The sequence below is a fragment of the Artemia franciscana genome, chromosome 14 (genome assembly GCF_032884065.1).
Source record: "Artemia franciscana chromosome 14, ASM3288406v1, whole genome shotgun sequence".
NCBI lineage: Eukaryota > Metazoa > Arthropoda > Branchiopoda > Anostraca > Artemiidae > Artemia > Artemia franciscana.
Window position 1 is genome coordinate 29,780,398 of NC_088876.1, and position 15,988 is coordinate 29,796,385.

General features: G+C 35.6%; 1 protein-coding gene across 4 annotated transcripts in view; it reads right to left on the reverse strand.

Annotated features, from left to right (window-relative positions):
- The window catches only part of LOC136035553 (1-phosphatidylinositol 4,5-bisphosphate phosphodiesterase delta-4-like), an 84,443-nt gene that overhangs the window by 3,342 nt on the left and 65,113 nt on the right, over positions 1-15,988 (reverse strand). For all 4 annotated transcript variants that reach the window (XM_065717414.1, XM_065717415.1, XM_065717417.1 and 1 more), the window contains exons 4-6: positions 15,036-15,165; positions 9,029-9,144; positions 5,381-5,541 (exon numbers count right to left, since the gene is read on the reverse strand). In XM_065717414.1, coding sequence (XP_065573486.1) covers positions 5,381-5,541; positions 9,029-9,144; positions 15,036-15,165 — 407 coding nt within the window. The remainder of the gene's footprint in view (positions 1-5,380; positions 5,542-9,028; positions 9,145-15,035; positions 15,166-15,988) is intronic.

Here is a 15,988-nt window from a genome sequence, read left to right on the forward strand (position 1 = left end):
AACCAAGTTTGGTAGGAAGTAAAAGATAGTACCCTAGTGGTCCTTTCCAGTTGACCAATCTTGTTGACAGTTCAATCTTATTGAAGACAGACCAATCGAGTTGACAGTCCAATCTATTCAGGGGGGGGGAATAGATTCCTAAATAATTATCTATGGGATTTCTACGAGAAAGGATTGTTGGGTTTCGATAGAACTTGGTGGGAAGTAGGAGATTGTATTTTTATTGTGTATTTCGGGATTAGAACTTGGCCCCGATATCTGTTGTGAACGGAAAAGGGAAGCGATGACTTAGCTTAAATAATTTGTCAACAACACAAATGAAATTATGTGTTTTGTTTAAATCATTCCACCTGGGTAAACACAACCACTGATGTTTTTAATCAGGCAACTATTAGTTAATATTTTTTAACTAACTTTTTTTTAAATATTGAGGTGTTCAATTTTCTACTTTTTTCCGTTCTTTTTCCTCAATAAAAATGCCAACAGTGGTATATTTCAATGAAAATATTAAAAGAAATAGTATTCTTCGAAATCTAGGGGGCAAGTACCCCCTGCCCAATTGGCACCACTGCAGGCGTGAATAATATTATCAAACAACTATATATAAACTCGCTATTGTCCATGGAGGCACGCACGAAGAAATATATATTTAAGGTTGTCAAACTATTCAAAATAGATAAAAAAAAACCGCACATTCACAAGAGACAAATCAAGATGAATCACACTTTTTTAAATAACTAACTAGTATTTTCAGCTAACAGTTATTTAGTCTATCAAAGTAGAGTCTTTGACTTACCACTAATTGTCATCCGCTGTTGCAGCTTTGCACTTGTAGTTTCATACATATCGATATACTACAAACCATGTTCTATACTGCAGTTCAGCATTTCTTGTTGCTTTTGCAGGAAAGAACAAAGTTCAGCTAACTATTATTTAATCTGTCAAACTGGAGTCTTTGACTTACCACTAATTGTCATCCGCTCTTGCAGCTTTGCAATTGTAGTTTCATACATATCGATATACTTCAAAGCATGTTCTATACTGCAGTTCTGCATTTCTTGTTGCTTTTGCAGGAAAGAACAAAGTTCAGCTAACTATTATTTAATCTGTCAAACTGGAGTCTTTGACTTACCACTAATTGTCATCCGCTCTTGCAGCTTTGCACTTGTAGTTTCATACATATCGATATACTACAAAGCATGTTCTATACTGCAGTTCTGCATTTCTTGTTACTTTTGTAGGAAAGAACAAAGTTCAGCTAACTATTATTTAATCTGTCAAACTGGAGTCTTTGATTTACCACTAATTGTCATCCACTCTTGTAGCTTTGCACTTTTAGTTTCATACATATCGATATACTACAAAGCATGTTCTATACTGCAGATCTGCATTTCTTGTTGCTTTTGCAGGAAAGAACAAAGTTCAGCTAACTATTATTTAATCTGTCAAACTGGAGTCTTTGATTTACCACTAATTGTCATCCGCTCTTGCAGCTTTGCACTTGTAGTTTCATACATATCGATATACTACAAAGCATGTTCTATACTGCAGTTCTGCATTTCTTGTTGCTTTTGTAGGAAAGAACAAAGTTCAGCTAACTATTATTTAATCTGTCAAACTGGAGTCTTTGACTTACCACTAATTGTCATCCGCTCTTGCAGCTTTGCACTTTTAGTTTCATACATATCGATATACTACAAAGCATGTTCTATACTGCATTTTGCAGGAAATGATTTTGATTTTGTTGATTGACTTGTTGATTTTGCAGGAAAGAACAAAGTTCAGCTAACTATTATTTAATCTGTCAAACTGGAGTCTTTGACTTACCACTAATTGTCATCCGCTGTTGCTGCTTTGCACTTGTAGTTTCATACATATCGATATACTACAAAGCATGTTCTATACTGCAGTTCTGCATTTCTTGTTGCTTTTGCAGGAAAGAACAAAGTTCAGCTAACTATTATTTAATCTGTCAAACTGGAGTCTTTGACTTACCACTAATTGTCATCCACTGTTGCAGCTTTGCACTTGTAGTTTCATACATATCGATATACTACAAAGCATGTTCTATACTGCAGTTCTGCATTTCTTGTTGCTTTTGCAGGAAAGAACAAAGTTCAGCTAACTATTATTTAATCTGTCAAACTGGAGTCTTTGACTTACCACTAAGTATCATCCGCTCTTGCAGCTTTGCACTTGTAGTTTCATATATATCGATATACTACAAAGCATGTTCTATACTACAGTTCTGCATTTCTTGTTGCTTTTGCAGGAAAGAACAAAGCTCAGCTAACTATTATTTAATCTGTCAAACTGGAGCATTTGACTTACCACTAATTGTCATCCGCTCTTGCAGCTTTTTACTTGTAATTTCATAAATATCGATATACTACAAAGCATGTTCTATACTGCAGTTCTGCATTTCTTGTTGATTTTGCTAGAAAGAACAAAGTTCAGCTAACTATTATATAATCTGTCAAACTGGAGTCTTTGACTTACCACTAATTGTCATCCGCTGTTGCAGCTTTGCACTTGTAGTTTCATACATATCGATATACTACAAAGCATGTTCTATACTACAGTTCTGCATTTCTTGTTGCTTTTGCAGAAAAGAACAAAGTTCAGCTCACTATTATTTAATTTGTCAAACTGGAGTCTTTGACTTACCACTAATTGTCATCCGCTCTTGCAGCTTTGCACTTGTAGTTTCATACATATCGATATATTACAAAGCATGTTCTATACTGCAGTTCTGTATTTCTTGTTGATTTTGCAGGAAAGAACAAAGTTCAGCTAACTATTATTTAATCTGTCAAACTGGAGTCTTTAACTTACCACTAATTGTCATCTGCTGTTGCAGCTTTGTACTTGTAGGTTTCATACATATCAAAATACTGCAAAGCATGTTCTATACTGCAGTTCTGCATTTCTTGTTGCTTTTGCAGGAAAGAACAAAGTTCAGCTAACTATTATTTAATCTGTCAAACCGGAGTCTTTGACTTACCACTAATTGTCATCCGCTCTTGCAGCTTTGCACTTATAGTTTCATACATATCGATATACTACAAAGCATGTTCTATACTGCAGTTCTGGATTTCTTGTTGCTTTTGCAGGAAAGACCAAAGTTCAGCTAACTATTATTTAATCTGTCAAACTGGAGTCTTTGACTTACCACTAATTGTCATCCGCTGTTGCTGCTTTGCACTTGTAGTTTCACACATATCGATATACTACAAAGCATGTTCTATACTGCAGTTCTGCATTTCTTGTTGCTTTTGCAGGAAAGAACAAAGTTCAGCTAACTATTATTTAATCTATCAAACTGGAGTCTTTGACTTACCACTAATTGTCATCCGCTCTTGCAGCTTTGCACTTATAGTTTCATACATATCGATATACTACAAAGCATGTTCTATACTGCAGTTCTGGATTTCTTGTTGCTTTTGCAGGAAAGACCAAAGTTCAGCTAACTATTATTTAATCTGTCAAACTGGAGTCTTTGACTTACCACTAATTGTCATCCGCTGTTGCTGCTTTGCACTTGTAGTTTCACACATATCGATATACTACAAAGCATGTTCTATACTGCAGTTCTGCATTTCTTGTTGCTTTTGCAGGAAAGAACAAAGTTCAGCTAACTATTATTTAATCTATCAAACTGGAGTCTTTGACTTACCACTAATTGTCATCCGCTCTTGCAGCTTTGCACTTTTAGTTTCATACATATCGATATACTACAAAGCATGTTCTATACTGCATTTTGCAGGAAATGATTTTGATTTTGTTGATTGACTTGTTGATTTTGCAGGAAAGAACAAAGTTCAGCTAACTATTATTTAATCTGTCAAACTGGAGTCTTTGACTTACCACTAATTGTCATCCGCTGTTGCTGCTTTGCACTTGTAGTTTCATACATATCGATATACTACAAAGCATGTTCTATACTGCAGTTCTGCATTTCTTGTTGCTTTTGCAGGAAAGAACAAAGTTCAGCTAACTATTATTTAATCTGTCAAACTGGAGTCTTTGACTTACCACTAATTGTCATCCACTGTTGCAGCTTTGCACTTGTAGTTTCATACATATCGATATACTACAAAGCATGTTCTATACTGCAGTTCTGCATTTCTTGTTGCTTTTGCAGGAAAGAACAAAGTTCAGCTAACTATTATTTAATCTGTCAAACTGGAGTCTTTGACTTACCACTAAGTATCATCCGCTCTTGCAGCTTTGCACTTGTAGTTTCATATATATCGATATACTACAAAGCATGTTCTATACTACAGTTCTGCATTTCTTGTTGCTTTTGCAGGAAAGAACAAAGCTCAGCTAACTATTATTTAATCTGTCAAACTGGAGCCTTTGACTTACCACTAATTGTCATCCGCTCTTGCAGCTTTTTACTTGTAATTTCATAAATATCGATATACTACAAAGCATGTTCTATACTGCAGTTCTGCATTTCTTGTTGATTTTGCTAGAAAGAACAAAGTTCAGCTAACTATTATATAATCTGTCAAACTGGAGTCTTTGACTTACCACTAATTGTCATCCGCTGTTGCAGCTTTGCACTTGTAGTTTCATACATATCGATATACTACAAAGCATGTTCTATACTACAGTTCTGCATTTCTTGTTGCTTTTGCAGAAAAGAACAAAGTTCAGCTCACTATTATTTAATTTGTCAAACTGGAGTCTTTGACTTACCACTAATTGTCATCCGCTCTTGCAGCTTTGCACTTGTAGTTTCATACATATCGATATATTACAAAGCATGTTCTATACTGCAGTTCTGTATTTCTTGTTGATTTTGCAGGAAAGAACAAAGTTCAGCTAACTATTATTTAATCTGTCAAACTGGAGTCTTTAACTTACCACTAATTGTCATCTGCTGTTGCAGCTTTGTACTTGTAGGTTTCATACATATCAAAATACTGCAAAGCATGTTCTATACTGCAGTTCTGCATTTCTTGTTGCTTTTGCAGGAAAGAACAAAGTTCAGCTAACTATTATTTAATCTGTCAAACCGGAGTCTTTGACTTACCACTAATTGTCATCCGCTCTTGCAGCTTTGCACTTATAGTTTCATACATATCGATATACTACAAAGCATGTTCTATACTGCAGTTCTGGATTTCTTGTTGCTTTTGCAGGAAAGACCAAAGTTCAGCTAACTATTATTTAATCTGTCAAACTGGAGTCTTTGACTTACCACTAATTGTCATCCGCTGTTGCTGCTTTGCACTTGTAGTTTCACACATATCGATATACTACAAAGCATGTTCTATACTGCAGTTCTGCATTTCTTGTTGCTTTTGCAGGAAAGAACAAAGTTCAGCTAACTATTATTTAATCTATCAAACTGGAGTCTTTGACTTACCACTAATTGTCATCCGCTCTTGCAGCTTTGCACTTGTAGTTTCATACATATCGATATACTTGAAAGCATGTTCTATGCTGCAGTTCTGCATTTTTTGTTCCTTTTGCAGGAAAGAACAAAGTTCCCCAGCTGTTAATGTACAAAGGCTTGTCTTAGCGTACCTAAAAAAAACAAATAAACTGATAAAAGGCCAAATTATTCAAACCTAGTTTTTAAGGATATTTTACTTTCAAAGCCCTTGAATAAATCTTGACTTTGTACGCTCTGGAAAAATTTCTTTAAATATCAGAGTCAATTATCCTTAAGGACTATTAAATTTAAAAAAATACAAGTTTTTTTTAACGGGAAGTAAGGAGCAACATTAAAACTAAAAACGAACAGAACCCCCGGCATATCCCCCCTTCTCAACCCTCCCCCCAACCAAAAAATCCTCCTGAAAACGCCTGTACACTTCCCAATAACCATTACTATATATAAGCACTAGTCAAAGTTTGTAACTTGTTGCCCCTCCCACGGGGACTGTGAGGGAGTAAGTCGTCCTCAAAGACATAGTTATAAGGTTTTTCGACTACGCTGAATAAAATGGCTATCTCAGAATTTTGATCCGTTGACTTTGGGAAAATAATTAGCATGGGAGGGGGCCTAGGTGCCCTCCAATTTTTAGGACACTTAAAAAGGGCACTAGAACCTTTCATTTCCTTTAGAATGAGCCCTCTCGCAACATTCTAGGACAACTGGGTCGATATGATCACCCCTGGGGAAAAAAACAACAATAAAACAAACAAATAAACACGTATCCGTGATCTACCTTCTGGCAAAAAATACAAAATTCCACATTTTTGTAGATAGAAGCTTGAAGTCCTGTGGTGGCGCAGTGGATTTGACCTTAGCTTGGTAATACGGGACCCAGAGATTTAATCACGCTGCAGGAATGCACTGCAGGGCCGACGCAGGGACATTAGTAGTCAAGAAGCGTCGTTAATTCTTAAATAAATAAATAAAATAAATAGAAGCTTGAAACTTCTACAATAGCGTTCTCTGATACGCTGAATCTGATGGTGAAGATTCTATGACTTTTAGGGGGTGTTTTCCCCTATTTTCTAAAATAACGCAAATTTTCTCATGCTCGTAACTTTTGATGGGTAAGACTAAACTTGATGAAACTTATATATTTAAAATTAGCATTAAAATGCGATTCTTTTGACGTAGCTATTGGTATCAAAATTCCATTTTTTAGAGCTTTGGTTACTATTGAGCCGGGTCGCTCCTTACTACAGTTCGTTACCACGAACTGTTTGATAGTGGCAATAAATAGCATAATAGTAAAAGAAAACACACTGGCCTGTTAAAAAACTAACAAGGGAACAGATCAGTTCCAGATAAACTTAGGTAAGTGACGACAGAATTTTACATTCAGTCAAAAAAATAAGCGAAAGTCTTATCTTTTATTTAGTAGACTAATGACTTGGCTTAGCATAAATAATCAAGGAAACGTTCCCTTTGCAAGCCAAATAATTCAATCTCGCCTTTTTATTATCCTTTAGAGTCAAAGACCTCGATTCATTCTTACCTTTGTAAGTTATTAAGAAAGTCCCTACGCACCAGAATTAACCACCCATAAGATTAATACTACTACTACTAATAACAACTCACTGCAGTACCATGCCACCTGAGGCCACCACCAGCGCATGGGCTATCTCCAGTGCGAAAGTATTGTTTAGTTTGTTTAGTTATTTGTGAATGTAAAAATAAAAATCTAAATCTTATCTATTCTAAACCTCCTTCTTTGCATCCTCCCAAAAAGTTCTAATTTACCTTATATCTTTTCTTACGACATCCTCTTACCGCATTCGAGTACGACTTTCTTTCGTGTGGCCCTAGGCGGTGGGCCTATACTGCTGGATGATCTTTAGCAACCTGTCATCCTTCATACGCAGAACATTGAGTAGCAGTATGATGAAAGTAAGATTTAAGAAGAAAGGAATAAAAAGTGAGATGAAAAATAAGAGTAGGGTGACTTAGCCTTTGAAATTCAAGAAAAGAGTCAGGTGATTGTTCTACTCAATTAGTGATCTTAAGGATTAAGATCTTAAGGAGATGTGGGATAACAAGCAAATGCAATGAATTCCTTCTGGTAGGAAAGAGGACACATTTCTCACATTTTAATAAGTTTGACTTGTTTAACTGAAGAGACAGTGGTTTGCTTTAACATATTCACAGAAGCAAATCATCCCTGAGATAGCGGAGATGCAAATGAAGGAGCGGTGCAAGGGATTTTAAACCCTAGATTTTATTGCCCTCCCCCTAAATTTTGAAAAATGCTTTTTTTGTGTATTTTCATCGAACTATCAGAAAAATTTCTTCTCCTCCGTTTAATTTTGATTTATACATTTTGTTTATATTTGCTTAAGTTGTTTGTTTAAATACCCCCTGCCCTATATCTATGTGAGTTGGTAGCTCTTTTAGAAGCCGCACTAAACTGTTTGACACACCAGACTTGCAATCCTATGTCCTTCAGGACTTTGGTTTGAGTCCTGGTGTTATCAATCCTTTGGCCAGAAGTGGAGTTAGTTGTGTGTCTGTGCAAGTTCAGCCACCGCGAGTCTGGGGAGCTTAAAGGTACACCAATTCCCACGTCACATCTGAATTTCAGATGCCAGGTGGGTTATCTTATATTTAAATGTAAAACCCCTCAATGAACTCCAAATTTTTGAAAATTCTATAAATCCGAATCAAAGTAACCATATAACCAAGGTATGGAGAAAAAATTATCGTCAACGTAGTGTTTCAAAGCGTTAAACCATGATAAGGCTTTAATGGATGCGAATAGAAAGTGCGGGAGAACTTTTGAAAACTCAGGAGTGAATTAAAATTTGATGGAGTTACTAAAGAAGAGCTACACAGGTAGTAGAAGTGTTGAAGAATAATTAAACTGTAAGTCTTGAAGGCCTTTCTGGAAAAACGGTGGGTTAAACGTCAGCAATCAGATTTTGAAAACCCATAATTGCGGTTTTAAGAAATTTGAATCATATGAAATATTGGAATCACTTCTCTATATAAGAAAGGCGATAAAAATGAAATTGTCAATCAAAGAGATGATTTTAATGCAAATCAAGTTACTCCGGGCATCAGGCCATGGCTAATTGTAGAAAAGGGCAAGACAGACAGATAGGATTGCATAATCATGATGTCATTTTACTTATTAATAGATACGTCTATCATCCATCCTTCCATGCATCATTCCTAGGGCAGAACTAAGGTAATAGACACAGAACTAAGGGACGAAAGATCAGACTGATTTTGGGTTGACACGTGACGGAAAGTGGCCACTGGACTTGTATTCAAAATAGGGGACTGAATTTGCTTGGACTCACAGACGAACAAGTTATTGACAGTTTCAGTTATTGAAGAAGTGATTGGCAGAGGTTTTGTAGGAGTTGAATTTCTTAGCGTTATAAAACTTATTAAACAAAAAGATGCTGTAGAAACAGTTATCAGAAGAAGACAACAAGATTTAGTGAATGGAAAAGTATATTGCGGGTACCCAATATGTTTTATATTTGACGACTCATATTAATATATTAAGCAAAGAAAAAAGGAACAGCCCCGGGTAAAAAAAAAAACGAACGGAAAAAACTAAAAGCTTACTTTGAAAATAGGGCTTCAATCTCAGGTCTTCGAAGTAGTAGTTTATAAAATGTAACAAATTCTTGAGCGTCGAGAACTTTCGCTTCTATACTTGTCTTCTTGTTTGTGTTGGCTTGCTGAAAATACAGAACTCTTTAATCTACACTTTAAAGTATACATAGCCACTATTTCGATAGGACTCAAAATGAGATGTGTAACATTGGTTAAATTCTTTTTTATGTCTAATTTTTCCAACAGTTCTCTGTTATTTCAACAAAAGAACATGTATAGCCGTAGGGCAGGATAATAAATACACTTTTCAATCCTAGTTATTCCAATTTTTCCTGTTTTATCAAACACGAGAATTTTTAAAAGCACAATTTTGTTGAAACTTTCCCGCATGACTATATAGTCATCCACAAATTGAGTAAAATTTATGTTGATATTTTTCGAAAGACGAAAATAAAACTTTCCTTTTAAATTTAAAAATCATTTTAGCAACATGTTACCATTAATACAACTTGTCGAAGCATTAGGCGACCAAAAGACAAACATAACAACGAAATTCTCGAGTCTGTTACACCCTTATTCAATCTTCAGCCTTTGCCACAAATTCTTCAAAGACTTTAGTTCTGTTTTTTTTTTTCTGCCGAAATTATCACCACTTGGCTTTGGTCTTAGACTTTAGTAGACTATTGCCTGACAACATAGCCTGTATGAGGACATAGCCTGACAACAACACACTGATCTATAACGCTTTTCCTAGTCTTACATCAGCTCGGATGTCAGTAATTTCCAGTATACAATTAAAATTATCTTAAAAATTAAGCAAAAAATAAAAAATATTTTAATAGCCGCAAAGTCATTGAACAGCACAAACAAATAATGGATTGATTTACCAGGTAGCACATTGGTCTCAACAGCCACAACATTAATAGTGAGTAGTATACAACTTTAAGTTATAAAAAATACGCTATAGTGTTACCCGAAATGAAGAACAAATAAACCATAATATGAATTCCGGAAATCCGGTTATTTCTCTCTATACAACGGAATATTTCAAGTTATGATACAAATTCTAAAGCTAGACTAAAGCTCTAATACTTTCAAGATGGCTTCACTCTGGGCTTGTCAATAAACTAATCATTAAATTTCCTTTTTAGAGCCAAAACGAGATTCAATCACTGGACTAAGCTCATTGTGCAAACTTTGACTTACCTGAATTAGCTCTCCTACTGGGCGCTGCTCGGCGTAGAAAGTGGTGTCTGTCTCCTCCATCCATTTCCGTCCATTGCAAGGGTTTGTATTTCGCTCGGTCTGATGTTTGCCATCACCAGAAACTTGGATTAGCTGTTGGACCATCGTTTCTTTGGTCAGCCACGAGGTCACTTCAAACTGGCCTTAATAGGGTCAAGGTCAAAGGTCGTCTTTGCTGGTATGTGCGGGGACACTCAAAGTAATTGTCCAAACCATCGTGAGGTACGCTCAGCTCCTTTGGTAGAACATCGGGAATGCTTGGTGAAATGTAGTAGCTTCTTGTTACTCACGAAGTAAAACCATCGTAGACCTTCTATCCGTTTCAGGCTCCTCGAGTAGAATCCATCGATAGCCTTTAGGGTTGCGGCTGATGGTTTCTAAATCTCAGCTCCATAAAGCATTACAGAACTGACGGGGGGTTAAAAATTCACAGTTTAGCTGAACGACTAATATTTGATTCTCACCAAAGGTGACGACTCAACCTGCCCATGGCAGAAGACGCTTTGGATAACCTTACTTGCAGCTCGGGGATAAGCAAGCCATCTGAAGAAACTATGAATTCTAAGTATGAGAACTTTGGAGACTTATAAACTAGTTTTTGTGTCACGGCTGACTGGGGAATTGACAACAGGAGAAGACGGCTCTATGGCAATAATTTTCATTTTATTCCATTTTATCTGCAGTCCCACATTTGCAGCCTCTTCTAGTAGGATTTGAAGAGTTTCCAGTAACTGTTCCATGGTGTCCGCTAAGATGACCAGGTCGTCAGAAAATCAGTGTCTGAGATGATTGGATCTCCAAATTTGAGTCCAAAGTTGAGACGTGAAGTCTTCTTTGTCATAACGTGGCCTATGGTGAAATTAAAGAGCTCTAGGGCAACTGCACATCCTTGAAGCACTCCTGTCGTAATTCGGAAGAACGGGCTGCGCTGGCTGTTGACTTGAACATAACTCTCTGTACCATGGTGTAAAGCTTTGAAAAATCTGTATTATTTCTCGGGGAGGCTAGTTGATTCTAGAATCTACCAAAGTGCTTCTCAGTCCACTGAGTCCAACTCATCACGGAAGTCAACGGAGAAAAAAAAAAGTCTCCTGTCGGAACTCCAAGGCTGGAAAATCTTCTGGATGTCGGAATGATCCAACATAAGGGCAGCTTGGTCTGGTCACCAAATCACACGAACTATATTCCGACATTGGTCCAACAGGACCATTGTGCAGAAGTGATACCAAATTACACGAAAAAACAAAATGAAGCATTAATAATAAAAAGCTTTTCTTTTCAAAAAGTATGCTTAATCGATTTACTTCTACTGTACCAAAACTCGTAAATTGCTTTGTGTTTTCACTAAAGCGCTAGTTTTCTATATTTAGTTTATTTACACTAGCTCTATCGATGTATGTTAGATAGAGTATGAAGCAATAAATTTTGTTCGTTTTAAGTTTCAACTTCACTCTTTACTTCCCCTAGAAAAACTTTTTTTTAAAATTAAATCTGGAAAAGGAGTGAGATCCACATCCGAAAGGAAATCCAGATTCATTTGCCTATAATCAACTCAGTACGTCTAGAAGGCCAGTATAAGCTGCAGCAATTCATGCTATTAATTCTTTTTACTGCTGATGGATCAGGCCCACTTTCAGATGGAACCTCCGAGACCGACTGACGAATGATGCTGGTAGAAATATGACCAATGTGCCATCATCCACTGCAACCGTCTCTCCTGGCTTGGACATCCGCATCAAGGGCTATCGGATATCTTCGTCTCTACTGCACTTCGATACCATTCCCATCCCAAGACAGAAAAAGTTTTGGCGGGCCATACCAAGTCTTAATTTTATACCACCAAAGCCAACTTAGAAGCAACTAATGACTTTTCCTGTTAAGGCAGTAAAGTGGGGTTTCACTCTACTTCCTTGACAGGGAAAGCCAAAAGCCTTGAAATCTTCATCTTCCAGACCCAGGACCGTAACCACTGACCTTCGACTATCAACTACTTCTTATTGTCAGGTAAAGCTACTAATCTGCATATACACTTTCAAGTAAGTTCACGAATTACTACGTATTTCGCAAGATGTATATAGGTCAGTCTTGATTAAACTTAATCTATCTTGATTAAATCAGAATCTAAATTTTCAATGTCGTAATATTTAATCTTCCATATCATTAAGCTTCATATCAATGTTGTAACACTGTGTCTTATATTTTCGTTTGATAAGCGAATCCCGAATTATGCAATAACAAAAATTTTAATCTTTCTAATCGCTCGACTAAAAACATATTCAATATTGGACCTCCCCCGAAACGTCAAGATTTTGAGGATTTCGCTTTACTTCCAGCTATTTTTCACACTGCAAACGTATATAGCATTTGAAAACTTCGACCCTCCTTGAAATAGGTCCACCCTCCATCCAAAACATAACCATGCATGACATAAATTCTAACCTGAAAATAAATTAAAATTCGACGCTCTAACCTCGATTAGTTGAGCTGCAGGTTGAAATACTCTTTATTGATCGATTTTTCTTTGTATTCTTTCTAAAAAGTATAATTCAAAAATAGCTATCAAGGGTACTGAAATAGTGAGTCATATAATTTTCGTTGATATGTATTTTATTAAATGTATTATTGTATTATGCTCTTTTTTTCTGCTATGAACGTAACCAAACGTTAATATGCTCGTCTTGGATTTAATGAACCCGTTGTTGACGCAGTCTCGAAGCTTACCAAACTGCAATTTGTCTCAAACACCACTAGTTAACTTCCAACTTTCTGTCCTGTTCCTGTCCCCCATCCAAAACCTAACCATGCCTAATATAAATTCTTGCGAACGTGCCTAAATCAAAATATAGACAAAACAGCAAATTAGACAGCATAATTTGTCATAATTGCAGCTCCTGAATGTTCTTCTTTTTTTTATAAACTGGTCCTACGAGAATAAAGAGTGGGTGGGTCTGAGATTCAGTCTCAATGCAAAATTTGAATTATAATGCGTTCTTTTCTTAGTGTATCCCACAATTAATACATTTTTTACGCCCTTTTCTACTCTTTATTTTTAATCCACTGAATTTATCACAACCAGCCACATATATATATTTTAATTTCATGTCATTTTTGCACAGTGGGCCTGTAATTGTTTTCCTGATGATGTTAGAATAAATTCAGAGCATACAGTTCGTGCACCTATTAGAATCCCGAGGCAAGTCTGGCCAGGTCGTCAGAAAATCTGAAAATAAAAGTCTGGCTTGTAATTGTTCTCCTGATGGTGTTGGAATAAATTCAGAGCATATAGTTCGTGAACCTATTAAGACGAATCCCGAGGCAAGTCTGGCCAGGTCGTCAGAAAATCGGAAAATAAAAGTCTGGCCTGCAATGGTTCTCCTGATGATGTTGGAATAAATTCAGAGCATATAGTTCGTAAACCTATTAAGACGAATCCCGAGGCAAGTCTGACCAGGTCGTCAGAAAATCTGAAAATAAAAGTCTGGCCTGCAATTGTTCTCCTGATGATGTTGGAATAAATTCAGAGCATACAGTTCGTGAACATATTAAGACGAATCCCCAGGCAAGTCTTGATGTGCTAAGGACATTAAAAATAAAATTTGATTTTTAAATTGAGTAAAATAGATTTCACAAAACCGAATAGGTGTTAAAAAATTAGAAAAAATCCCTGAACTTAGTTTTTAATGAAAAGGAGTTTTAGTTTTTAAGTTTACCTAACTCCATTTGCAGTTAGGTAATTTTACACTTAGCGGATGCCAAGTTGGAAAACTAGGAACGTGTATTAAAAATCAGTAGAAAATGAACGAGAAAAAGTTCATCCTGGAAACTTAGTAGTACAACTTTCCTGATTGCTATAGCGAAAGACAATGCCAAAAATCTAAGCTATACCTTAATATGGTTATTATTGACATAATTCAAGATTAAAAAGAAATTACCGGCAAAGGCATTACTGGCAAAGACAAATAATCATCTATACGCTCTATTCAACGTCCTCAAGTATTATTTGCAAGAGAGAAAACTGGAGACCAATTTCATGAAACCCCAGATGAAGATTTTCAGAAGAAACTTCTTAGAATTCATATCGTAATTTTCTGGAAAATTGCGTAAGTTTTAAGTTTTTTTTTATGGACGTCGTATCTACTTGGGAAAAAGGAAGACATCTAAAAATATATATATAAAAAGAGAATAGTGAAAATCACTTCCATTTAAATTCTAGTAAAACAAACTGCGGTATAGCTAGCAGCCTTCCCACAGGGATATTTCTCAATAACCAGCTTTGCTCACAACTGCTGCTATGAGTACAGGGTAAAATTAAAAAGACAATCAGTATTTTGGGTCTAATCAAGTAGAATTAGATGTCGTTGCTTGCTCTCCCTCCCTCCGTAAAATTGATATGAAGGGTGAAAATACTAATAAATCTTTACTCAAAATACTGAAAATTTCTGATTTCAAATCTGCTAATATTAGAATTTTTCAGGTCATGAATTAAAGCAAAATAAGAGAATTAATGTTCGGCATCCATGGCATTTATAAAAGACGTAAAATATAAATAAAATGAATTTTGCATTATTTTTCTTTTCAACTAATTTATGCTTTTCTTTCATTGATTCATAATTTATTCAACAATGTTAACAACGATTACCTACTCTTCATTTATCTACATACATTATCTACTCATTTCCAACAATTGCCAGAAATAAAATAAATAAATTATTATTATTGTTTGTATACAACACATATATTGGATATTCGATTAAACGAAAAAAAAACTTACATCAAATAATTTCTTGGCATAATCCTCTTCCAGTTTAATATTCAGTAGCTTTAGTAGTTTCAAACATTCTTGGAAGTCTAATGAGTTACTATTATCTTTATCTGCTTTTCTATACTGAGCTAATAGCCATCTGAAACAAAGAAAACAGAAATAAGATTAGAATGGCAAAACAACCATTTAGTAAGGTTAAAAAAAAAAATCAATCTCAATAAGCCGATACTTAAACAAAAAAAAAGCAAAAAACACGTAGATAGACAGCCTACTCTGACTGCTTAAAAGTACTTGCGGAACAACTTTGTGGGCACTTTTATGGCACTTCATACTTATCTGGAATTAAATAAAAAAAAAGTTGTTTTTAACTGAAAGTAAGGAGCGACATTAGAACTTAAAACAAACAGAAATTACTTCGTATATGAAAGGGGCTGCTTCTTCATCAACGCCCCGCTCTTTACGCTAAAGTTTGACTGTTTCTTTCAACTGATAAGGAAGCAGCCCCCGAAGTAATTTCTGTTCGTTTTAAGTTTTAATGTCGCTCATTACTTTCAGTTACAAAAACTTGTTTTTTTATTTAATTTCTGAACGTTTTTGAATCAATGCATGTTTTGATTTTGGCTCTCGGCAGAGGAATAATTAAAACGAAATTTGCATATTTATTTTTTGTCTAAATGGCTTTCTCATAGTTTTGATCGAATGATTTTGAGAAAAAAGGAGCTGGGGAGGAAGCCTAGTTGCCCTCCAATTTTTTGGTTACTTAAAAAGGCAACTAGAACTTTTAATTTTTTACGAATATTTTTATTATTAAAAGATATACGTAACTTATAAATTAGCTTACGTAACGAACTTTTGTATTCTTATGTTTTTATTACATATATGAGGGGGTTCAACCCCTCGGCAATACCTCGTTCTTCACACTAAAGCTTAAATTTTGTCCCAATTCATTAAGAATGACCCCT